A 27,140-nucleotide genomic window follows, 5' to 3' on the forward strand; every position below is an offset into this window, starting at 1 on the left:
CTGTTTAGTTCATTATTTAGAATGTAGCATTGTTAGATTGCTTTTAGTTTTAATTTTTTATTTAACTCGTACAACTTGGCTGATTGCAGGGAATATAGATTGGTTTACATTAGAATGGATGACATTAAATAGAAGTGACTGAACCTTAAAAAATTACTTTCTTTAAAGGTTTTATTTGTTTATTTGGTTGGTTTTAGTCAAATTAAAGAGCTGAGTAAGTTTTCTGTTAATTTTTATCAAGGTTCTTTTAAATTTGTGTGTCCTGATTTTGAATTCAGGTGTGGAGCCAATACACTGAGATATGCTTGGACCAGTATTGCTCAGAGGTAACTGCTGGTGTAGCAGCATCACTATGTTGTGACACAGAAGACAGATTTTACTATTAGTAGGTTCTAATACTGTGCTATTACTAAACTGCATAATTTTGCTACAGCTGATGCAACAATTGTAATACTGCTTAAGCCTTAATACTGCTTAAGCCTTACCCCTTGTTCCTACCGAATATCGAAGAAAAATCTTCAGCCTCAATAGAAATATTTTTTAAACAGTAAATTTCTAGACTTTGTGATTTCCGTACAAAAAAAAAAAATCTTAGCAAGTGTGACTCAAGTGCATTATACACATTCTGAAATCAAAAGGAGTATTGTCACAACCCCAAATTTGTTGCTTTGTAATCTCATTGATTTAGTGTAATGTTTGTGGGTCTTTCCAGAACTATGTTCCTGATTTCTTAGAGACTGTTCTCCAAGGATGGGTTAAAATGTCTAAAGGACTATCTTGTGATGATGGATAAAAATCAAACATTGAAGAATTTGATCAATCTCTTTTTTATTAATTTTTTAAAATTTAATTTTAGTGGTTTTTTTAGTCTTTTATTTATTGTTACAGTGACAAGTTGATAAGGTAATTCCAAGTCACTGCATCTGTATTTTTATTAATTTTCATCATTTAAAGATGTTTAAAGTTTTGAAAGGGAAATTTTGCCTTACTTAGGAATAATCCCTTTGGGGGGGGGGGGTTGGAAACTTTAAACCCCAGTCAATAGCCCCATGCACAGAAAAAAAAATTGGTCATCTTTTCTGCAGCACCGACAGCTTTGGCTTATATAAAAATTACAAAAACACCCTTAAAACCACAGCCCAAAATCTGCCACTGGATTTTATTTGGAAATATAGCCACATGTTCACCATCCTTTGCTATTATTAAAAATTGGATTATTTTCGCAACAACAGTGTTTGCTCATTTTTGGTTGATCTTGATTTTGAGTTCAGGATACAAAATGACAATGTCATGCTGAGGGAATTTCATTATTTTGTGGCCAGTTTCTGTGATGAGGAAGACACTGGAAATGTTTAACATTAGGTTTTAAATTTTTACAGCAAATTTTACTTCTACAAAGCTTTAGTAAATACTAAACTTCCTGAAGTCAGTAGAACTCTAATGCCATGAGTTGTTTTGCATTTTGGATTATAATAAAAACATCAAGATAACTATGTTTTATTTTCTGATGTGTCAGAATAACATGAAACTCAAAAGTAAGATTGTGCTTTTCTTTGTTATATGCAAATTTCTTATTGACTTATAACAGTTGTTTGTGTGGTTAACAAAGAATTAGATTTCTTGGATGCAGGCAAAATGCACAATGTAAGATATATACTTATTTACTTTTTCTCTAAATTTAGCCAATATCATTGCCTTGTGGAAAACTGTATTCAGAATTTTAACTTTAAACAATAAAAGTATTTTGATGTTTGTTAGTTTTAGAAGAATATATTTCCTTCCAGTTTTTCTTACCCTTAAAACAAAAAACCCCTTCATTTTCTAGTCCTAGCAAGCAAAGAAGCTTAATACTAAACACCTTTAAATCAGAGTTTTTCCACATATGCATTCCAATCTAAGGAATTTTTACACAGAAAATATATGTTTAAAATACAGTTTTTTCTAAACTAAAAATCAAAATTAGCTGTGCAAATGAAACTGATGCAATCAGCTAGTTTCTTGGAAACCATAAAAAGTGGCTGTCAGTAACTAGGAGAAAGATTACACCTGTGTAGGGCTTAATTTGTTGTTGTCATGGTCTCCGGGAAAGAAATCTAAGTGGAAGGCAGAAAACAAAGTCCCATTTCTTTTTCCATGCACCTTTAAGTTCATCAGTAGCATCTGGACATCAGTTTGATCTCTAAAATTGAAACTGGGGTCAGTAGAGTGTGGTAAAGTGAGACTTTCAAAACGGCAATAAAAGTAGCTGCTGGATCTCCAGCATAAGGGTGGCAAAGTGATGCCTCTAAACGTGTTAAGGCCGATTGAAGAACAGACCAGAAAGTTACTTAACAGAAAGTTTATGTAAAGGTAAATATTGAAACTATTCTTGCTGTATGTGAGGAATACCTGCCAAGTGAATCAGATTTACATTAGAATGCTATGTGTGCTGTGGTCTTTGTCACCAGCCTAATTAAAAGATCCTTCTGAATCCACTATGGTACTTTTCTTCACCACGTGCTTTCCAGAGAAAGTTGTATGTGTGGGGGATGCTGCCTTGATGGGCAGTATGGCTGTGCAGAGGCGCTGCAGAGCACAACTGCCTGGCAGATCCCACCATCAGTTCAATGCGGTGCATCGGGTCAGGACACAGCCAATGTACTCCTGTATCATGGACATGAGACCTCTACTTAAAAACATTTAGATTCATAAGGCTAACCAATGAAGTTTGTTTGCATATATGGGTGGGAAGCATCATTTTGTACTTTGCCTTACCTCTTCAAACTTTGATGCTGATATGGCTTAGGTACACGTTTGCCTTTCAATGCCATCAATGCTTACATGGTGTGAAGTCAGGTGATTATGTTCAGTTTCTAAAGGAGAAGAACTACCTCTTTGTTCTTGCTTCATTTTTTCTAATCACTTCAAGCCCCGCTCACTGTGAGCTGTCTCTGAAGGGAGTAGCCCTGGTCCCGCACTCCCTGTCACCCTGCACATGGCTGCCCATCGCTTCCCCCACCGTGCAGGCCACTCAGAGGGATTATACAAATCCAGAAACATAACCCTCTGCCACACCATCATTCTCCTCCACTCATGCCCTCCCCTGGCATTTTCTTCTCCTTTAAGTCCAGCTGCCATCTCACCCTGACTGCTTTGTTGCTCAGGTGTGCATCAGCTCTTTCCTTGAGCTGATTCCATTTAGTAATCCACTGTACTGCCAAGGAAAGGCATATTTCTAATTTTTGATAGGTGTAAGATCGAGATACAGGAAATCTTAAACTAAAGGTAATATTATAGTTACCTTTATTACCATCTCTGAATATCTCATCTAGCTAAAAGTGTATACATATTAACTTTCAACACTCTTGTAGGAAATAAATGAAAGATTTTTTACTTTAACTTCGATATCCATTGCATTATATTGTCTTTTTTATGAAATGAACAGAGAACAAGTTTTCAATTAAAAATTACTAACTACATCACAACGTATCTATGATAAATTTCATTTTTACTGAAGAAGCATTAATACTTTAAGTAATAAATTATCATTTAATCTGTATAAATATAATATTAAAAATCTGAGGTTCTTATGTATGCTTTAGTACTTAGTATAAGTCTGCACAATCCTGCAGAATGCTATCCATTCACGTTAGCAAGATAATTTACTTTTTACTTAATCCTGCTGTCTACAGACAAACATGGTTGATCATCTGGACACCAGTATAGGTTGTTAATATATATGTTGTTAATCAGCTTATTAGCGCTATTGACAGTTGATCCTGTTATACTTCCTATTTTTAACTTAAATTCCCACTGATTATTTAAAAATAGTAATTATTTTTTAAGTATTGACATATTTAAATTTATCATGATCTATTTTAAAATTTGTTAGCAGTACTTTTCATAAAAAAATATCCTTTGTCCCTAACATTGCATTGATTCTCCCCATTAACTGCTTAACCAAGTCGTTGATTACTTTTCTGCAGCTATAAAGAAATTAAGACATTTTGGACTTAGTAAGTAAATAGTTAAAGTGCATACTTTATTAAGTTCTTAATATTATAACTGTTAAAGTCTTCTTGGATTTTTAGTATTAATGACTTCTTTGTTCTTAAGTTACATCCCCTAGCCTCTTTTCTTGGAGGCTTTCCTTCATGGCTCCCTCAGCAGTACTGAGGCCACACATAGCAAATACATAGCTGATGATGCTTATTTATAAAGGATTTGACCTATTCCTTTCTGCTCGCCCCTTGCAACTTCTCCCTTATGACCTCAACATTTCACTCAGTCAAGCCCTGTAAAATTCTGCTTGTTTGTGGGAAGTGCTTTTAATGAGAGAATATAGTATCATTTTCCTTGTTTGTTGGTCATTGTCCTCACAATTGCTATGGTAGAGTTGGTTGCACAGATGTTGTATTTTGAGCTGAAGATTTTTCATGACAGTTATGTAAGGCTGCCTTAATCGCTACAGGCTTTCTCAGCCATCCCTTGGCTGTGACCTATGACATCTTCACTCCCCTACTTCTAAAACCATTTCGTAATAGAACCCAGCAGATCTTGTCTATGATAAATTGTAATTCTGGGTTGCAGCTGGAGATCTCATCAGATGTGCAGTGTGTTCTGGGCTCATTCATTAATCCAAAATAGTGGCCACAGGCAAATCCCTACATGCACGTTTGAAGTTTTAAAGCTCAGTTGAGCTGAAAACTGGCCTAGTAAATTAGGCTATGAGTAGGATCCGTGTTCATAGTCAGTCACCTCTACCTGTATACCAATGGGTGACTGTACTGCAGAGGGGATGTCATTAGATAATACATAGCAACATACTTACACAGAAGTACACAGAGTATGGTATGTTTATGGACTCAGTATCTTATGTGCATGTTGCTCAGCTTTCTTGATTTTACATTTATATAACTTTACCTTCAAAGGATCCATCCTGTAAGAGCTCAAAATCACACTTAATCTCTTTGTGCATTGTCCATAGCCTGCCTCTCCTCCATATTTTAAGTGATTTTGTACTAATCTTCTGGGCTGAAGAAGCATCAAATCTGTCTCGACATGCAAAGTGATAGAATGAAGAGCTGAGGGACAGAGGAGTGTTATTGTTCTTTGTCAAGAGCTTTACTAGTCAGTAGAGGATGGCCATGAATATAAGGTGATGTTTTTTAACCATGCTCTGACTGCCATAAGCATCATTTGGACTCATAGCAACTGGCCTAATTCTAAGCCAGAGTTTCCCATGAATATTTGTTGAGGTAGGGCAAAGCCATATTTGGGAAAATCAGCAGCAGTGTATGAGTTGGGGCTGGTGAGTTGCTCGCACAGGCCTTGGAGCTGTAGCTTGGCCATTCTAAAGATCTTATTGACACCCAGAGATCAAAACATTAGGCATCATCACACTGAGAGAATTTGTATAGATTTGGGAAAAATGACTGGGGGGGGGGGAAGCAGGAAATTTCAGGGCAGAGCAGCTATATTTCTCAATAATTATCTCATTGATCTTATCTAGTGAGACCAGAGATTAGTCAGTAGGTTAATTTTTCTTGTCCAGGCTTCCACCAATATTTTGACATACAACAAAAATGTTATGAAGACAACTGGTTTTTTTAGTAGTGTGCCATCAGCAAAATTTTTCTATGCAGAAATAAAAAATTAATGTAGTACGCTTCTGAAAGTGACTAGGAACAATCTTCTGGATCTTTATGGTTGCTGATCTTCTTGATTTATCTGAGAATTTAATACAAATGTTTATCATTTGTGGTTCACTTTTTAAGCTGCAAGAAAACCATCCCACCTGTAGATTTTACGGTGCATGAGCTCATAAACTGCATACTCCTTGGGTAATGAGGTTGGCAATTTATATGTAAGCTCCTAACATCCATAGGACACCAAAGGTATGAAATTATTCTAGAGTTTAAGTTCAAGAAACTTTATTTATGGTCTCTAGAGAGTCCCATTGTTTCACAGGCTTTATTATCTCCTGTTGCTCTAGTCTAGCACTGCAGCTCAAGAGAAGACTGACACAGCCTACTGTACATGCACACTGCTGAGGCCTCAGCACCTTGCAGGATTAAGCCCTATCTGAAAAACTGCTTGTGAGTGAGACGTTTTTCCTGAGCTTGATTTATACGCCATTTTTGTCTACTCTAATTTGATAGAACAGATTATGATAAAAATACTTAAACTATCTCAAAACTACTTAAGTAATATAAGGGAAAATGCAGAAAAACTCAGTATAATAATGAAATCAGATCACCTTTCTGAGGTTTTTATTTTTTTAATAATAAACATAATTATGGAAAGAATAATTTCTTTTAATCCTTAAACTGAATTGAAATTAAAGCTTTTAAGCAATTTTGATAAAAGGAGACTGCAAAAAAAATCTTTAAACATTTAAAAAATGCCAACACTCACAGAAAATCCACTCACAAGAGTTTCTTCAAACAGATCTTTGTCCCTGGTTAGGCTCATGAAACCATGAGGTCTGAGTCTGATTTGATCTGTTCACTTGATTTCTCTACTGGAAGAGAAGAGAGTTGAATTAAATGTGAACAGAAAGTTGTGACCATGCTATTTATGTAGTGTTTTTGAGAATTCTCTGAGAAATGTGCTTACTATGTACTTCCCATTTTGTGCATGTTCATCTGTTGATCTAAGAGTCAAGTAGAATATTGATACACTTGAAAATATGCTAGAAGAGTCACAGAAAAGACTGTGGTGGCTGGCATAGAGTATATTGGTTTTGCCCTTGATTCTTTTCACTTTTTAAGTGTTCTTCAGATATTCAGACTGATTATGTATGAGCATTCTGCTCTTCTCTGCTGCATTAAAACAAGGGGACAGTAAGTAGTCCAGAATAAATATCTTCATTAAAATATGCAAAGGCAGAATCAAATCTGCATAAATGAACATCTGTATGTACAGTACACTAACATAATATTTAGTCAGATGATCACACAGGGGTTATGGCAGTGGACTTCAAGAGAAGCTCCCCAAACTACCTCTCAGTGTGTTTTGCTGCATAATAAGATCTTTCAGCTCAATTTCTTGCATAAATGCTGATTTTATTGTGCTGAATTAATGAGGATGGCATTAATTGATGTAATACATGGATAAATGCTAAGTTGTTTCAGTTGTTCAGTTACTTACACAAAGGCTATCAAGACTGTACATGGTGCAAAATAAAAGAAGCATTTTTAAATCTCTGTGAATCTGATTGAACAAAACATTTGAACAGACAAATAATCACATCTCCGTATGTAGCAGGTCCCAAATTAATGAGACCTTTGAGATACAACTGCTCATCTGACTTTCCTTGAAATGCGAGAAAGCTGGAATATAGTGAAGGCTTCCAATATCTCACGCTCTGCCTTACCACAACAGTGGATATGTGCATAAACTAGAACAAGAAAACTGTCTGAATACAGATACTCCAAAACTTTGAAATGTGTCAAGCTGGAAGAAGATGCGAAAACCCATGTATTTCCTGCCCACTGTGTCATTTCAGGGAGGGGTGCAACTCCAAGAAGTTTATAGTGATATCCTGATTTGAATAATCCCCATGCAAGGTTTTTTCTGTACTCCTTGGAAAGTCTTCTTTCCATCAGCTTTGGCTATACTCGCTCCACCTGTCATTCCATTGCCAGGCCATCCCAGTATGTTTAAAGAAAATGTGCTGTCACTATAAATCGTAAACAAACCAGCCAAAAACCCATGCCATATGTCAATGAAAATGCTTGCATTTCTGCAGAATCAGGATCAAGAAAATGTGTGAAGTATGTTGTTAAAGCTATTCCTGAAATGTGATCTATACTGGGAGCTGTAGTGTATTTTTAGTTTCAAACTCTTCCTCTAGCATTCCTCTGGAATAATTATGAGGAAATGAAGCAGCAATCCATAACTGTGAATATTAGTAGCTGAAGGAAGTACCATGTTCTATGCCTGCTTTAATAAACATATATGAAGAATAGGTATAGCTAGTTTATACATTTTTGAGGTTTCCCCTAAGGCTCCTGATAGATGTGAACTGGAATTTAGCAGTTCACGTGGCCTCAGGCTCCTGCACCTGGAATGCTTGAAGAGCCGAATCAAAACTCAGACTCTAATCGACCAAGATGACATTTAAAATGTAAATAGACATAAATGCAGAATAATTTCTAAACTTTTATAAAGTGTATGATAGGCACAGTTTATTCTGTCTTAAATATTACAATGTATGATATCAAATTACATCAGAGAGAGCTATTTTGGAAAGTAAAGATAGGTGTTGAGTGGATTGCTCTTACGTCCAGTTGTAATACTGTAAAGCTTGCACTCCTGTACTGTTTATTAACTTTTTCACTGGCTTATTAGAATCTTTACAGCATGAGTATACCCCACAACTGGTAATAAGTTTGCTTTGCTAACAGTAATTTAGATCTGCTGTCAAGCAAAAGCCATTCTCACATTAGTTTGAATTATAAAATAAGATTTATCTTATAAATGAAAATTGCTTGTATAGTTTTGAAATAAAATAATGCAAATTGGGAGCTTAGAGATGTTAATTTTTTTCTTGCACCTGTGAAACACCTTCCTGAATTTAAATTTATAGCCTCTGAACTGTGACCCATGTTAGATGAAGGAGAGATTTAGACATGGTCGGCGCAGTTGTAGATTAATGTGTCATGCAATCCGTGTGACTACAGGTTAGTCATGCCCATTAGTTTTCCTTCAAAATGTCATCTTTTCATACAGGAAATATGGTTTAACTTTAGATTTTGTTTTTATCTAGTAGCACTTAATCCTCTAGATTAAGTTTTTGTTTGGGTTTTTTTTTCTTTCCCTTTTTATATGGTTTGCTACGTAATTTGTGTTGTAAAAGGCAAAACTTCTGTTACACCTACCAGTTTCTCCTCTGGGTAGGCAGCATTGTAAATTATTAAATATAACTACAGACAGTGTCATGATAACTTTTAATGTGATGGTGAAGTGAGAGCATTGATCTTATGTAATTTGAGTCAGAAAAATCTGAACAGGTAAACTATTTGTAACTTCTTACAGCTGAATAGGAACATAAGTAATATTAGTAACAGAAAAAAGGCCATCTGGTCCAGCTTGCCTGAGTTTGTTTGATTGGTTGATTATAATCTCAACCACCTGCTTTTCCACTGAGTTCTACTTCATCAGTCCTATCCTATTCCAGAAACAAATGTATCTGTCTCTTGTACACCTTTATAAATCTTTCCTTATAACTTTGATTATTCAGACCTTATGTGGTCTTATGGTACAGGAGATCCCAAAGTCTCAGAAGAGATTGGAGCTGGTAGGTTCTGGATGCTCAACAAATGCACGGAAAGAAATGCTCCTGATCTAAGGGTTTGTAATCTAGTTTCAGAGAAAATATGTGGATGATTAGAAGAGTGGTGAGATAGAATTAGGTGAACATATGTGTGGTGGTATGATATTTTCAACTACAAAATGCAGATGTTTATTTTGCTTTTAGATTTAACAACAGACACCTGTACTGTTTATAATCTGTACTGACATCCTGCTAAGACATTTATTATTCTTTTCTCCAATTTTTATCAAGGCAGTACTACCTTTCTTGTATTTTTGAGGGGGGAATAAGAAGAGTAGCACTCTTAAACTACAGTTCTTTTTGCTAGTAGCAGAGGGAAGTAAACAACAGCCCTGTGAAGTAACACTTTTCATTCTATAAAAAAACCCAGAGAAATTCACTGTTCTGCCCATGTCTCTCAATTTCCATTTACTTTATCAGACATACTGCTTCTTTATGGCAGTGGTTAAATAATTGGGAATGTTATTTGAATGGGATCAAAGTGATTAAACAATCACTTAAAAAATGGTTTGATCTGTTTCTGCAAAATAATGTCAACTTTCATATCCTTCAAGTTCTTTATAAACACATGTGAATTTACTGTCCTGATGTGTTTCAGCAATGAAATCTAAATTAGGGTCACTTGTGTTCATAAAAATTTTAATTTTTTTTTTTCTTTCTTCCCCCTCCCTGGAGGTGAAATGTGCTATAGCCACTGTCCTAGATTTTGTGATACTGGCACCAGGTGCTGTAAATTATACTACTTCGATTATCTGGGTCTTGATTCCCTAGTGTAAGCTCCTAGCAATTCCTCTGGGGTTTTAGCAAAGGATGTTCTTAGCCTGGACTGGCACTGTTGTGCTGTGCCTCTCTGGCTATTTTTCAGCTGCTGCTGAGTGTCTCCTGGCTAAGCAGCTGAAAAAAAGACTTCATCCATTGCTGGGGCCTTCTACCAAATAATGTAAAGTAGTGCTGGGTTGAATACAGGGTAGTCATTTAACTTACAAGCTTTGAGAGCTCCCATGCTGGGTATAGAGATAATGGGTACTGGCACGCATATAAAATATCCTATGAAATTATACATAAATGCTTACTGTTCGATTTGCCTTAACACACTGTAAAACTTTGTACTTACAAGTATGTTTTCCATAAAAAAATCAACACTTTGCAGATAAAGAGAGAGATTCTCTGTTTCCCTCTCCTCCCCTGCTAACTGTGGGAGGAGATTGGCTGTGGAGTAACAGGATTTTTTTGGTAACTAGAGTTACGTTTGGCACAATATGCATAAAGAGGCCAACGGCACACTCTCATTTTGGGTCAGTTCTTTTGTCTAGCAATGAATTTTAACCAGAGATCTCAAAGCAGCAGAAAAATTCTATTTTTATATTGAAAATAAAATACCCTACCCTTGCCAGATAATAATGACACTTTATAAAATAGAGGAGCCTATTTTTCTTCGGCAGATCTGTTTCCTATATACAGTTTTAGTGGTTGAGGTAAGTCTGCAGTCCAGTATCTTGCACTTCATAGCTTTAATGCTTATTTTTGTGTGTTTGGAAAGTACAAAGTACAACAGATGCATCCTGCATTGAGCTTTCAATCTTAGCTCATTTTATAGCTTAGAGCAAACAGATAAAGGATAAAAATTAAGTAATTTACAGGGGGATATATTAAAATGTCATAATTAATCAGTTAAAAATAATTCTTTTCCATACTTGGTATTTTCTGTCTCTGAAATCCTTTCCGTTCTGTTAGCTCTGCTACTAATTATCCAGCCACTAGCTGTAGGCCTTTAAAATCAGAAAATGCAACATCAGTCAGGAGACATGTGGCTGCAAAAACCAGTGAGCATGTAGGAGGAGTGCCTTTACAGGTCAAGTGCTATAGCTGTACTTTGACAAATCAGTCTGAATTAGCATCATAGAAGCCTGTTGGTATTCCTGCTCCCCCGCACCTCCAGCTTCATCTGTTAGCTGCTGCTGTTGCCAACCCTCATTTTACGCTCCCAGACCTGTCATCTGTTTCAGTGTTTGCTGGCAGTGCTGGAGTAGCTTCGTCCCCACAAATATCACTACTAAAACTTACGGCAAACATTGATATGAATTCCGTACCTGAAACTCCACTGCCTGTGGCTTCACCAGTCTTCAGCTAGTAATAATTTATTAATATTTTAGGAAAAGAGGAGATGGAATATAATGTAATTGCTCTGACTGGTGGTCAAAGTTCAACAGATAGCATCAGTAGCAATGGACACTCAAGTAAAAGGCTTTCTTAAAGGCTGTTTCATGCCTTTTTTGCTAAATGTGTTTGATCATACTGCTGGTACCTGTATGCCCATGGATGACTCCAATGTAAAGACCTAATTGTGTAGACCCAATTTAGGCACGTGTCTTTGCGCCCTGCTGAAGGGACAGAGCAGGGATTGGTGGGAGAGAGAACCTTAAAGGTAGCATTCTGGTGCTAGAGGCATCTTCTAGATAGTCCTAGATGACACACTTAGGGGTGCGCTTTACCAGATGGATCCCAGCTTGGTGGGGTACAGAGGCAAGCTTCTATGCCCCCTTTCTTTTTCACCTTTAAATTGAGGCTGCATGCTTTGACAGTTGCTTGTGTTCTGGTCTCTTTATCTAATCTATCTGTCTACGTGGCTTCCATGTCCTCCTTGTTAGAGTGATAAATGGAAAAGGCTATTAAAGTTTCAGCACGCTTAATAGTGTCCAGAGACAATCTGTTGTATGACAGATGCAGCGATAGGTATTTACTCAATGGACGCAAAGGATCTATGGTTAGCTATATGCTTTTAGGAGTGGGAGTATAATATAAGTACTTACAACACTGGTCCAAATGTAATCTGTGGAAGTGCAAGTTTCTTTTTTTTATGCATCACATGCTATAAATAAGCAGTATGACTACAAAACACAATGGATCTATCACTGTTAAATAAGCACGTGGTATCTGTTACTATATTGGCTCTTTTTATCTCTCAGAGAAATAATTTGACACTTGTTAAACAAATGCATAAATAAATATGGGTGGCCAATCTCACTAAATACCTGAACTTGACCTAAAAGTGTCAACTGTCCTTTGTTTTGAATTGTATTATATATAATGAACTTGTTTCAAAATCTGTTAAAGTTAATGGATGTTTTTCAACTGAATTCAGTAAGGATCAGGTCCAGAGAAAGTACAAAACTCATGTGCATTTCCTAAAGTGCCTGTCTGGGTTTTTCTATGGTTTGCAAATTTACAAAGGAGTAGGACAAAAGTTGGATGTAAATGTTTTTTTCTAGAATATTTTAAAGTTTATTTAAGGGTGGTGGTGTGTCTTGATGTCCCCCAGCTTCCCTGATATCTCTGTAAATTTCAATAGAATCCTTTGCAAATCTAGTCTATAGTTCCACACATCTATCATTCAGGAACTTGGCTTAATAAATCACCTAAAACAGTCTGCAAGAGAAAACTGTCTAGAGCTAATTTCTCTTTTATACTAGAATAACTCCATTGACTTATCAGTGTTAATTCTTACTTTATCTGGCTTGGAAAAATGAAGAACCAAAGAAATGAATGCAGGAAATCAACCTAAAAGGTAAAAGTTACGTGAAGGGGCCATGGATATTTCCTTTGAAAAAGTATGTTTATGCCTTTGAGTTGGAGGACTTTAATTCATTCCAGTTCATCTTTTTTTGTTGGTTTTTTTTTGTTTGTTTGTGTGTATTTCCCTAGCATTCTTTGAATGTATTGTTCTGAGGGGCAAAAAGTAAGATTAATGTGGCTGAGTTAATATCGGTTATTGTTTTCTTCCTAATATCCTGCAGCTTTATGTTGCTTTAACGTATGCACATTCAGGGTTTTGAACATTGTGGGAAAAGGTTTCACTGGCATCCATTCTTGCCATTAAAGTGCTTCCCATCTGAATATTGCCTGCCAAAATATGTGGTATCCTGCAGAGCAAGAGGATGAGGACATAGATTGCAATGAAGCTGAACAGTTTGCACTTCCTAACGGTGACACCAGACATCAATCTTTTGCAGAGACAGCCCAGAATACAGGAGCATAAGAACTCTCACCCCCACTCCCCCACCAAAAAAAACAAAAGGAGAATTATCTTCTCTTTTTTTTTTCTATTTCATTCCAGCAGTTTCCTTCTAAGATCCTCCAAGATGAATATGTTCTCAAATTGCATAAGCTGACATTTCAGTGGCTGAGACACTTATGAGGAAGGAAAAAAAAATAAGAATTGAATTAAAAAGAAATGTAGGTTCTCTGAAGTAACTTTTTTTTTTATTTTAAAGAATTTATTTAATTTAGTCTCAGATCTCTTTATCATCAAGCTAAGGAGTAGAGTGCTAATTTGGTCACAGTTAATGTGTTTCACACGTTTATACCACAGTTTGACATCAGTATTCAGTAACACCAAGTTATATTATAAAGGTTGGCAACGGCTCAGAACTAAAGATTGCCAGTGCTGTAATCGGCCATATTTGGAGAAGCTTGAGTCAAGTCTGCAGCTTGTATAAAGTGGCACAGATCTGTAGAAGTCACTTTGCACCAGCTGCTGAGGATCTTCTTTACACAGAAATTTGTTGCAGGTTTTTATTTTAATATATAAATCTAATTTCACCAACAGGATGATTTATAGTTGTGCAATTAATGAGCCATATGCTCCTCTTTGTAGTAAAAAAGGTGCAGAAAGAGCTAAGTGCTGCAAAAAATTGCTACATCAATGAGCTGCAGAAGTTAACATATATTGTGTCACTCAATCAAGAGGCTGTAAGGGTGTAAGGTGGATAAACTGCTATAACCAGTAGGAACCCTCACTGAAGAAGGGATGGTTGAAGAACTCGAGCCCAATATTGGTGGGAAATGCTTGACAGGGCTTGGGACTGGGTTCCCAAACAGGATTTTATGCTATAATTTAGTGATCCTTGAAAGTGCCATGGCACCAATTTATTTTTTGGTACAAATCAGAGCTGTTTTCAGAGTCTTACGCCTAAAGAATCTGTTATGAAAGCCAAAACTGGAAAACAGGGTACCTGAATCAAGCTTTATACACCCATGAAAGAGACAAGTGTCAGTATAACAGCTGCCACCATCATGGTTTCTCATGATCCAGAGACTCGGATCTTTGCTGCACTGATCATCCAGAGCTCAGGCAAACAAAACTTTAACCAGCTGCAGAGCTGCTCCAAGCAACTAGAGAACTTGAACAATTGGCTTCAGGAAGGTGTGCGAAACAGGTTGTTCTGGCAAGTTGGTATAGCAGAATTTGTGTGAGAGACCTGCTGTGTACTGAAAGACTTGCCAAATATTGCACTATTTTCAGAGGTAACATTTATACACATTACTAAAACTTCATTCCTTCTGTGTGTTTCTTCATCTTTTGAATTTTTCCTATTTTTCTTTGTGGAAGCTTCCAAATCCAACATTTGCATGCTAAAATTGCTTTGGATCATTTATCTTTGCAATATCTTTTCCCCACAAAGGAATGCACATTCATTTTCTATTAAAACTATGAGTGAAGTCAGAGATTGAGTCACTGTGAATTAATTTCTGAATCCTTACCTAATAACCTTTATTCCTTTGTGGTTTTCCATGGCATGTGTGGAAAGAGGCAGTTCGATTCCCGCCAACTGTATGAAAAGCTCACAGGCCATGGGTTGGGACTGTCCTAATGTAATTAGCAGGGACTCTTACTCTTGTTTACATGGATATAACTACGTTGCATGAAGTTTGATCCATGCAGCTTAGCTTCCGAGGGAACTACTCCTACTAAAAGAGACTGAGTCTTTGGGAACACTGTGGTTTTTTTCTAGCCTTTCCATTGATGTCCTATGCTTATGAGGATGCCAGGAAATAATGCAGGGCACGTATGGGTTGAGAGGACCATTATTTTTGACCTGGCAAAGCTCTGCTTTTCTAACCACTTGATATCTCAAATATTTTACAGATTCAGAAGTGTATCTGAGTATAATTCACAGTCCCCCAGATTCTTGCTAAGAGGGGATATGATCTGGCCCATTGTTTATTCTGGGTAGCATATGTAATACTTTGGCTTGTTTTGATTCTTCCCACGTTTCGCTAGACCATTCTGCATCTTAAGTTTTGCAGATCTTATTGTGGATTTTTCGTGTGGGAGCAGTTTTGTGTTTTCAACTGGTATGGCAGCAGATCAAGCAGGAGGTTTTGGCTTGTGCACTGATTCTGGAGACAGGTTTTGTAGAAGGTTGCTCCAATTTTTGGCTTGTAAGCCATGGGAGCATATACCATGTATTACTTGATTATAAGTTAGCCCACTCACTAAATAGTTTGCTAACCGCATACAGTAACTTAAGAAGAGGGCTGAAAAACAGAGATAATACTGAACAAAGCACAGAAAAAGTACATCTTGCATCACAGAATGATCTGATACTGAACGCCTAGTGAAATTTCCTAATTCAGCTGCTGGATTGCAACTGTGTAGGTTACAGTGTCTCATGGTAGCATTAATTTCTGTTTGACACTGGCTGTGTGACACGCTGTATGATTGCCTGTCCTGGAATTGTCTGGGTACCGCAATGTATTTCATTGCAAAATGACCAAAGAGGACTAGATAGTGCTGAGGCTGAAAAGGTGCTTCTGAGTTGTTCCAGTTCTCCTCCTGACACACAAACACTGGGAGAAAAGGCTAACGTAGTGTGTTTTTCCTATTATTCTAAACACTAGTGGAACTCTTTACTTTCTAAATGCTGAGAACTGGTCTATGTCAGGTACCTGCACAGATAGGTGCTTCTCAATAAAAATGTGCAGAAGAAGAAAGTTAAGAAAATTGTTTGAAGCTCTATAGTGAATCAAGTCTAATTTACCACTTCAACTCAGATCTCCGTACAGCTAGTGTTTTGATTTACATATGTGATCATCCTGAGAATACAAACTGCTAACGCTCACTGTAGCCAAGGCCACAGTGTAAAAAAAATGTACTTTTTTTTTTTTAATAAGACACATTTCCCTGTATACATACTTCTTTGTGTGTGGTATGTAATACAGTCTTCCAGATAAATTCCTTGGATCTAATCCTGTTCTCATTAAACCCGCACAGCTCTACGCTTACACTAAAGTAACTGAGGAAAGAATTTGTTCCTGTAAGAATTATATTTCAAATAAGAAGGAGGCAGAGGCTTTTGGCAAATAACTTATCTTGCAACTCTTATTGAACAATGCTAAAACAAAACCCATAAAGCAGAGTTGGATCAGAAGAGTAACAAATAGGGACTACACCACAACAGACTAAACAGGAGAGTCCTGTATGGATCACATCTACTTCTGTAGTGGAGGTAATTAACTAATCTGTGTAAGGAGATTTCTGTTTTCATGTGAGGTGGAATGGATTCTAGAGTGACTTCCCAATTTTAATAAAGGCATCCACTCTGGGTCCCAAAATACAGCTTTTTAGCCAACTTTTATTAAAACAATCCAGTAATTGTCCCTCCCAGTAACAAAACTTAAGTGGTGCTCTGTCTCGGTGGTTGTTCATCCAATGCAAGTGTAGAATCCAGCAGGGAATGAGACTTTGAAAAAGCCCTACATGAGAAGAGATTTATTCAAACATTTCAGAAGCATCAACAGAACAGATCAATTAGAACAAGGCAGGAAGGTAGTAAGTAATCAAACAGTTGTTTTGTGAAATAAGAAAAGCTAATAGTTTAGTGGAGAAATTATTTAAGTACTATGTATTCTTCTCTGTTTTATCTTTGTAGGAAGGGTTGAAATGCATAGAAGAGGGAAGGGATGACTGGAAGATTTACCTTCCAGGCCATTTTTCTTTCCTCGGTTGTCCTGGGGTTTCTGCTGATTCTGACTGGAGAGAAGTAGACCCATGAGGTGATCCTTTTACTATTGCTCATAGGGGAATGCAGCACAGTGTACCTGCCTCTGAAGCGCTGCAGGTTACAGCTGCTGTAGGAAGCAGCAGTTTCTGTGCTGGGGTCAGCAGGGACTATGCCGTGGGTGAGGGGTTTCTTGCCACATGCTTGGCTTTGTGGAGGTCACTGTAATGTGGTAACCTGTGGCACAGTCAATGTAATTTTGCTATCTTCTAAGTTTCTAGCTAGGTAAATAGTAGTTCAGTTCCTCACTGAATACGGAAGGTATCTAACCTTATAAGAGATGGCAAGCATAGTCAAACTGAAGGTTTTGTTTAAATTTAAGTAGATGCTGAGGGGAAACTTTCACCTGTTCTTCTAGCTACAGTCAGCGTTGACTGAAAGAGAATGGAAACAACATGACTCATCATATGGATGTATTTCTAAATAATCTATTTTTTTTCCACTTTACTTTAGATCCAGGTCTTATAAAGCTGTGTGCAAAGCTTTAATTAAAAGGTCTATTTAATCTTTTTTATTCACTAAAGATTCATCAAATCTTTACCATTTCACTGATTTTGAGGACTGTGTAAAAAGGTTGTTTTCATTGACATCACTCTTTGAAATGACTACAGGGCTTTTTGGCATGCATATTTTCTCCTGATGCTAATAAAATGTGTTGGGCTGTGGAAATCACTGAAAGCTACAGAAGTTAATAAAAAAGCCTCATTTTGTACTCTATGCATTATGTATTCTTAAAGAGAAATCTTACATGCACGATGACCAGTTTCTACTGCCACAAAAGAAATGCTTCAGAAGTAGTGAAATATGGCCCAGGCATTGGATCTATCTTTGGGTCTCATAGAAAGGGATTTGATTAGTGTCAAAAAATAAATTTGAAATAGAAAAAAAATAAGGCTAAGTAGAATCATTAGTTGCCATACCAATATGTTTGTGACAGTGTGTGAAACATTTTATGTATTTATTAGGAGGAGGAGGGAGGGAAAAAGTGGAAAAGAAGGATAACATTGTTAATCTTTCTTACTTTTGGAAAACCCAGAAAAGAAGATAAAGTGGAACTGCTGCAAAAAGCCTGGCTCCAACTTCTTGGTAACCGATGCTTCATTGGTGCTGCAAGGCTACTATTACGTTCCCCCACAGCCTCCTCTTCTCCAGGCCACTTCCCTTAGCCTCTCATTTTCTTTCTTCTATCCATAGAATTAATATATTGAACTAATGCTAAAAAAGACAAATCTTAATTTTCCTTTAGAATTAGTATTAGGACACAAATATCTCAACTGCTTGGAGCCCACTGATTTTAACAGCTGCAAGTCTGACTCTTGAGAGAACTTCATGGAGACTTAAAGAGCTAGAGTGAAAACTGAGGGCCACATGATAACCCATCCATCATCCAGCAACTCCTGTGTAGCACCAATTTTCTTTCCTTCCTCAACTATCTGCATGGCATCATTCATTCTCTTTTGGGATTACATGCTGATTCTTTTGCAGTTTATATTGGGTGTTGGAAGAAAATATTCATTGGTTCTGTACAATGGTAATAGTAATGTATTAAACAATAATTAACTCCAGTAGCAAGATGTAGTTGTTCTATTCTTCCCCAGATGTGAATAGCTCATCAGGTCTCCACCTATTAACACAAACCTGGGGAAAGCCACACCAGGAAAGGAGGCCCTTGCTGTGCTAGATTATAATACTATAACTTTCCTCACAACTACATGAAAGGGAAATGCCACCTTTATCTTCTGTTAGAGATAGTTCTTCATAATAGCGGAAGACGCAGAAGGTTTCCAAGACCCAACTGGGTGTAGTACGCAGGAATGTAAAGCTGGTCCCACTGTGAGCAAGAGGTTGGACTAGAGACCTCCTGTGGTTCTCTCCAGCCTGAATTATCCTATGATTCTATGATGTTCGCTCTCCTGAATCAAAAATAGGGGTTTTGCGCATGTGTATTGCAGTTATGTATTTTTTTAATTGTATTTACCAATCACGTTTGACTTAGGAAACATCAAAAATTCCATTATAGCATTGTCTGAGTGTTTTCTCCACTTTCATCACCTACGTTTTTCCTGTGGCTTCATAGGAGAATTTGACTGGAAAGATCTACAAAATGCGGTAATACTTCCCATTTTCTACACAGATTTTTTTACAAACTCTGTGTTGGAATTGGCCATGTCTCGGTCTTGCTCTCTTTTTTTGGTCATTATGTAATAATACATATGAGAAAGTGCATGTGAGAGAGTCTTTTACAATTTCATTCTCATTCAAATAACTTTTCTCATTTTGCTTCAAGTTATCATCATTATGAATGAAAAAGTGAAACCGCAACTCTTCTATAGACACATACATTTTGGTTTCTGTCATGGGTAGTTGGTGAGCAGTCAGCTGTATTCCTTGAAGAATGCTTGGTCTGTTTCTTACATTTGTGAGATGTCTTTTAGGCTTTATGATTGTAACATTTTTAATGTACTAGTGCTTACAGACTGAGTTTTGGGGTGAACTATTTCACACTTATTCATGATGTTATTCTTTAGCTTCAAATAAAAAGTTATTGATGATCAGTTTCTTCAGATAAATTTTGAAGACAAAAATTATTTCTTATCAACAACCCTGCCTATCTAGCCAAGGATTTTAACATAGTCTGTCATTGACGTCAGCAAGAATAGGATTAAGGAGCAGGATTTAATTTACTTAGGTGTAACAGAAGTCAAAACCAGCTTTAGCAGTTATATTACTTGTGGCAGAATTGTTTGTTTATGTCCCTAATGTTCCTGTGGTATATTTTTGAATGATAGATCATTTAAGCTGACTCGCACATCTGAAAGATTAACATTTTACCAATATTCAGTTACGTTATTCCATATTCTTGTTAGTGTAAGAGGCAGTTTAAGTTAAAAATGAATGCTAATAAAATGCCTTTTTAGTAATTCATTTTGAAAACCATTTGACCTTAACTACAATGAAAGTAGACTGTAAAAATCATCATAGATTCCCTTCCTTGAACTTTTCATAATGCTGAAAAATGACTGAGGGAAAGAAGCAAGATCCAGTTACTGTACCCTGTTTGCACAGCTGTACCTCATTCAGTGGAGGCTTGTGTTACACACAGTTTGTGATAGGAAGTAAATGCTTTTAAAACAACTAAGGAGACAGGTCTTTAACCTCCACCTTTTCAGATGCTTTGTTCACTCATTTAGCTTCTGTCCAGGTCTTGGGAAACATTTCAAATACAAATTATTACTGAGTACTGAAGCTCACCTGAATAATTAATCTCCTAGTGAGCTCATTAGGGAGAGATGTATTAAAGGTGGTGTTGGGGTTTTTTTGAGAGAGAGATCACTAATTCTTGGTGTAGTGAACACTTGTTCCTTCAGGAACAAATGCATTTAAAGAAGGAAGAATTCTCAGATTGAGTGTTAAGTGTTTTACGATAGTTGGAATTACAGGTTTAATTCAGCAATTGTAAGGATTTTCAAGGACTTGGAGCACATTCAAAAATGTTGTTGTCATGTAAATCACCAAACTGTCAAAATTCATTAGATTTAAAATTCTCATTTTCTAGCATACAAGACTTACCTCCTGTTTCAAGACTATCTAGTCCCCTGAAATAGTGAAGACACCTTGAGATTCATTAAGAGGATTTTTTGGCATTACTTTACATTGCAAGTACATGTTAATCACCATACCTAAACTATTTGACGTAAGCTTGGCACCAGATAATTTCAGGACTTTACATACACATTACAAGATCATTCTGTGAATGGGATTCAAGTATCCGCCAAAGGCACTTTTATAATTGCTCTGGTGAAACAAGTCAGTGGCAATGGGAGTGTGCAGCTGGCAGACAGCCAGTTAACTTTTAATTTGTGTAATCAGCTGAGGCTTTGTGTGTACTTCATCCTCTGAAATACCTGTGACCTTAAATTTAGGTTTATGCTAAATAAGCATTATTTGGGCTGCAGTAACCTCCCACTTTCTTGTTTTGCTATAATTAAGGTCAACCTCATAGCTATACATCTGATGGCCTTGAACATTTCTGTCTTAACCTCCCACTTAAGACTGTCCAGATATCAATATACCATGCAGAGGGACAACCCAGATCTGTACTTAATGAGAAAATGCCTTGAAATACAATCAGGATTTTGAAGTATTCTTCTTCACTGCAGTGCATTAGAGGTATCATGCCTTCAGGGGACATGGCTGACACTCGTTTTGCCCTTACTCCAGCAACTCTTTTTGAACTGTAACACAATAGAGCCACTGCTCTTCTTCAGCTGAGTCCAGAGTTCTCAGCAAGTGGCCATTTGTTCTTCCATTTGTCACTAGTGGGCAGGCAATGTCTGTGTTTTGTGGTCTGTGCCATAAGTGGGCTTGAAGATATACATGTTCCAGAAAACTGTAAGCATAACAGCAGACACCGGTTGGAATATAACTTCAATGGACAAATGCAGGCATGAAGCATCTTCTTCAGTCCTTGTCTCTCAGAACCCCATAACAGAGCTCTTACTGACTCATGTTATCAGGGCTTGGCTCAAGCTTTCTGGCTGTTTAACTCTCATCTCATACATCCTTCTGCTCTTCCAGCAATGATTTTAGTTCCTGCTACAGCCTCGCCTTCCTCAGCATGGAAATTACACTGACTTGTGTCCACTTACCGACATTTAACCCAGCCTACCCAAACTCAGCTCTAAACATTAGGTTTTATTACCTGCTATACTATGGTAAAAGAGCAAAGTGTAAGTTGGGGGATTAGTTGCTTTTAGCTTAAGAAAAAAGGCCTTGGGAAACAAATGTTGCTTTGTTCTCTAGTACATACCTCATTAGAAATTATGTGTTTTGCAGAGGTTAATATACTGTGGGCAGCGCACCAAGTACATCATAGTTCTGAAGATTACAACTTATTCACAGCCTTGAGACAATCTGTACTGCAAAAATACACCTCCTGGGTAAGTTGCACAAGATTTGACAAACAAATTAATATCAACAAGATTTGGTGAAAGTGAAAACACAGTGTTTATTTAGCTTAAAAGAAAAACATACAAATTTTTTAAGATGTTTGATACTGAAATCACAGAAGTTGAAACTGATGAATCTGAGAATCATAAGCTTTACAAATACATTCATTAATGGTTGTACAGCAAACTTGAAAAGAGATACACTAGTTAAGTTTAAGAAGGCTAATTATAACCCTGCATTTATATTTTCATAGCTTTTTGAGTAAAATGGGACAATGTTATTCATGCATAAGTACAGGAAAAGATCAGAGTATAACATAACTACTCTAGAATATGTCTGTATAACTGAAAGGAGCAGGGAGAGAAATCATTACCGAAGATTGCTTTGGACATGCAAATGTATTTATTTGTCTCTGCTTATTCATGTCATGTACTCTAGGAAGTAAGGGCAGTATGCCACTACTTTTACTTAGTGTTATTTCAGATATAATTTATTTTAAATGGTGAGCTGTGTACACATGCAATATAAATTGAGTACTCATTTACAGATTTAAAAATACATATTTCCAAATACATTCATAAATGTAACATACTATTCAGTGTTTTGTTTTGTGCCCAGGGTAACTGCTGATAGTTCCTTAGTTGTGCTCTCATGTTCTCTTTTGACTATTTTTTTAACTCAGATTGTAGTTTGTTTTTTAAAAAAGAATAATAACTTCAAAGTTTGAATTTTCAGAATTAGAGTTGAAAAGCAATATTCAATGTATTTTTATATATATAAAATATATGAATGCTCTTCTCCACTGAGGTATAATACTGGTGGTGGAGGAAACCCACAGTCCTCTGGCAATCTCTATAGCTAGCCTGTGAGCAAATGACTCAAAGCCAAGAGTGTATGCTCACACATGCAAATCCAGTGTAAATCCATTAATTTCAGTAAAGTTAGTCTAGATTTATGCTCACGTAACTGAGCATGGACTTAGCCTGTTGTTCATAACTTTTTCAAGCCCATAACATTAAATGACTTAAACTTCTAGGTTCCAGAAAAATGAATAGTTCTTCTGGAAATCATGAAACAGAAACTGTTTCTTAGATTTGTTTCTTAAAGTCTTCTATGTAAATTCTAGTTATTTTTTTAATGTAGAAAATAATCATCTGATGTTAGCAGGAGTGACTCGAATTTAAATGACCATAATGAACAATAGCGGAAGGGATGCATCTCTGTCACAACTCTGCTTCCTGTGTAAATACTGCCATGTTAAAGATTTAACCTTTGCATATTTACCCATTGGGACCATATGTGCAAATGCTTAACAAAAACAATAATTCAAAAAAGACAAAAAGCCTGTGTGTATGGGTGTGTGCATGAGCACTTTGCCTGCCTGCGTGATTTTGAGGATGATACCTCAGAGAGCATAAAATATTCAGGAAGGCCAAGATGTCTGGCTGCCTTAGATTCTGAAGACCATCCTCAGGACCACACTGGTACCACTTGACAAATTATATATGAACATTTAAAATTCATTTGCTTTGAGCAAAGGGAAAGGAACCTAGGAATCCATAATACCTTTGTGTGCAGCTTTTTTTTTTCACCAAATATTTGTTATTAGCCAAAACATTTGGTAAATGTAGACACTGGTTTGCATCCCCCCAGAACTTTTGAGAGGCATGCCAGTTTTCTTTCTCCAAAGCCTTACTGTGCATGAACACAATTCTTGCTAATTCTTACAGCACTGCTATTTTTTTGGACTGCCAGACTTGTCCAGAAGCCCATGGATGCATCTGCCTCAAAGCTGAAAGTGAAGCCTTTAGTTGATCGCTGAGAGTGATCTGATGTTGCCGAATGTGTACTGTTGAATGCAGTCTGACATCCAGTTTTGTGCAGGCTGTGAGAAAGTTGTGGTGGATGGTGTGGGATTGTGGGACTCTTCTGCTGCCAGCTCTGTATGCGTTTTAAGTTAAACGTTTTAAGATAAATAAATCAGCATATTAATCTGTGTGGGTTGTGCTTGAGCTGATTGAAAAGATGTGACATGAAAGAGAAGAGAAAAACATGCCTGAAGTGCAATCAGTGGTGTGAGATGTACTCCTGAACTTGGAACCAAATGTGTATTGCTTCATGTCGTTTGCACACACGGTGTTTCTGTTACTCCAGTGGAGGGGCCATAGAGAAGCAGACCTACTGTTAAGACTGAGAGATGGTTTTGAAGGCAATTCTGTGGGAAAAAGATGGGGAAAAAATGTACATTCATTTTTAAGAAGAAACCAGCAAGCTAATGCTATATAACTTTGTGCTTCTGGTGAAACAGTTAAAGTGCAATTATGAAAGGAGAGCGTTGCATATACACCTTGAAAAGCTATGATTTAATTCTTTGAGTACCAGTTCTCAACTGTTCTCCAAGGGTAAGATTTAACTGCAAATATTAGATCCATAATAATTTGATAGCTTTAGACTGTGCGTTTAGATAAAGGGTTGAATTACGTCTTGTTGGTTTAAAAGCAGTGGAAACGTCTATACATAAATCTGGAAAGGGAATAGGTAATGCTGTTCTTTTCAGCAGAGAGTCACCAAGTTCACTTATCTGCTGAGGAGTCTGCCAGGTCTGGGATCTGTAAGGGATGGGGTTTTGTGGGAGGGTTTTTTTGGTTTGGGTTTTTTTTTCATCCTTACCTTTAACTCCCGCAGAATCCTCACAGAATTGTAGCAGCCTGCGGGTGAGAGCCAGCCGCATCGGCAGGTGGCCCCAGAGACCCAGCATGGAAACGGAGGGGCTCAGCGCAGGAAACTCAGCCCTCCTGCTAAACCTCAGGAGTTTCAAAGTTTTCCCTTTCTGCAATGGAAGCGTATATAAGCTTTTACTGAAAATGGGAGGGAGAAAGGTAGAGCATGGCCACGTCGGAGAGCTTGCAGCGGACACACACCCTTCAAAAGGGGCAATGCCTTAAGCGTGAAGTGCAGCAGTGCAGCAGCCCCAGATATGACTCCCTCTCCACCCCCTCGCTGAGTGCCTTTCCCATCAGGTTATCGGTTATTGTGGCTCGCTTTCAATCTCTGTTGCTGAATCCACAAGTGGGAAAAGATCTGTGAGTGTGATAAACGTTCTTCTGCAGTGTTAACCAGAAATTCCATCTTGGAGCCAGGAAAGCTTTTCCTCTACAAATTAGTGAAAGCTGGTACATTCGCATGAAATGTTTTGATTTGGTGAATTGGCATTTCCAGTGAAAAACTATTTAATGATTCCCCCCCGCCCCCGACACTGATCTTGCTGTTTCAGAGGAACCACAAATAGGAGAAACCAAATCTTTTGTATGGGAGAGGTTTTCATTCCTCCCTATGGGTTCTACTCCTGTAAATGATCTTTGAAATCCTTTCTGTGCAAAATAAAGCTTACATTGCGAGGAAACATGAGGCAGTTAGGAAAGCATTCTCCTTTGTCAATCTCAAATTTACCTGTGGATTTATATAAAATTTCCCTCATCTCACCACTTAGCAGGGAAATCATAGTACTGATTGTGAGAAGTAGGTTAGAAAATAAATATGAAGACGATCCTTCCTTCCCCTCTGAGTCATCTGTAAATACCACCAAATTGCTCCTGATACTTTTAGAGAAATAGCATATAATTTTTAACCTTGCTTTCAGTCCTGCAACCACTTCCATGAATAATCTGAAAAGCATGTGTTTGGGGTTTTTGGTTTCTTTTTTTTTTTTTTTTTAATCAACTTCCTCTCCATTCCTTTTAAAAAATTTCCTGCTCTTATCATATCATTAGACAGGTACAATCAATAATAAGAAAAAAACTGCAGTAGCTTTACTTAAATGTGGCCGTGTATTCTACTCCTTTGTTGGCTTCTTTGTAAGATAACCTTTGAGAAAAACCATGCCAGCCTTCAGGCTGTTGTGGGACAAATATCTCTCAGTCTCTTTCTTTTTTTTTTTTTTTTTTTTTTTTTTTTTTCCCTTCATAGCTCACCCACTTTTAATAATTAAATACTAAGGGGGTCCAGGTTAAAGGGAGGAGGAAAAAGGAACTTGGAAAAGAAATTGACTCCATGCTGGTGTTTAGGGCATTTCTTCTAAAGTATGAGAGACTTGCACTACATTCCTTTTTCAGAGCATGGAGAATTGTGGGTTTGAAAGTCACTCTTCTTTTTAGTAGTCTTCTGCACAAGGCAGTCTGATCTGCATTTTTAATTCTTAAAGAAGTCTCTTACCCACCTCTACTCCAGAATTTCACACCTAAATACCACATCCCCCCGATGGCATTTACTATCTGCCACCTTAGGTAAAAGTTGCTGTGAATTTTTGTGAGTTTACTTAGACTGAGTGATTCTTAGGGATTGAATATGCAATATTCAAATATATTTTTCTTTCTTTTTTGTTTTATAAATCTTATGCAAACACTTCAGCCTTTGAGGATCAGACCGATTAAAACAATATAGCTGTTTACATTATTTCCCCAACTTCCAGAATCTTAGCATAAGCCTCCTACCACCTTTGAATTCCTTCACTTCTTTGAAAAGAATTTCCAAGACATACAACCAGAAATGCCCCACTTGTAGTTTGTGGGGCAGCTGTGATCCATAAAGCCTTTGAATGTAGTTTTTGAAATCACAGCTGTCCCAGCCCTACCAGGTGATACTGCAGTGACTTAAGGGTTTCTTTCTAATGCTTCAGTCATTGTCTGGGGTTGAAGCCAGCAGACCAAGTTGGGATTGTAGGGCCTTCGTCCTCCATTGGCTTGTGATAGCGAGATACAACTGTGATGACTTTCTTGAGAGCATCAGTCACATCATGGGGATGGAGGTGCGGTTGTTTCACAGCCCCAGTGTGACGTCTTACCTATTGGGTAGGCCTTTTGACAAAAACTGAGAGCATATCAGAATTAAATGCTATGTGCAGATTTACACTGAAGGAATTCCTGGCTCAGGAGGCCTGTAATGGCTATCAGATTGCTTTCTCTGATGTTCAAAGATTTGATTTTTGTGAGGACAATAGGAACTTGAAAACAGATTTTGCTAATTTTGCTGTG

The 27,140-nt window shown here is 37.2% G+C and overlaps 1 protein-coding gene across 1 annotated transcript in view; it reads left to right on the forward strand.

Moving 5' to 3' along the window:
• The window catches only part of AGMO (alkylglycerol monooxygenase), a 198,192-nt gene that overhangs the window by 59,506 nt on the left and 111,546 nt on the right, over positions 1-27,140 (forward strand). The window contains exon 4 of the mRNA XM_030010075.2: positions 21,997-22,100. Coding sequence (XP_029865935.1) covers positions 21,997-22,100 — 104 coding nt within the window. The remainder of the gene's footprint in view (positions 1-21,996; positions 22,101-27,140) is intronic.

The sequence above is a fragment of the Aquila chrysaetos genome, chromosome 3 (genome assembly GCF_900496995.4).
Source record: "Aquila chrysaetos chrysaetos chromosome 3, bAquChr1.4, whole genome shotgun sequence".
Taxonomy (NCBI): Eukaryota; Metazoa; Chordata; class Aves; order Accipitriformes; family Accipitridae; genus Aquila; species Aquila chrysaetos.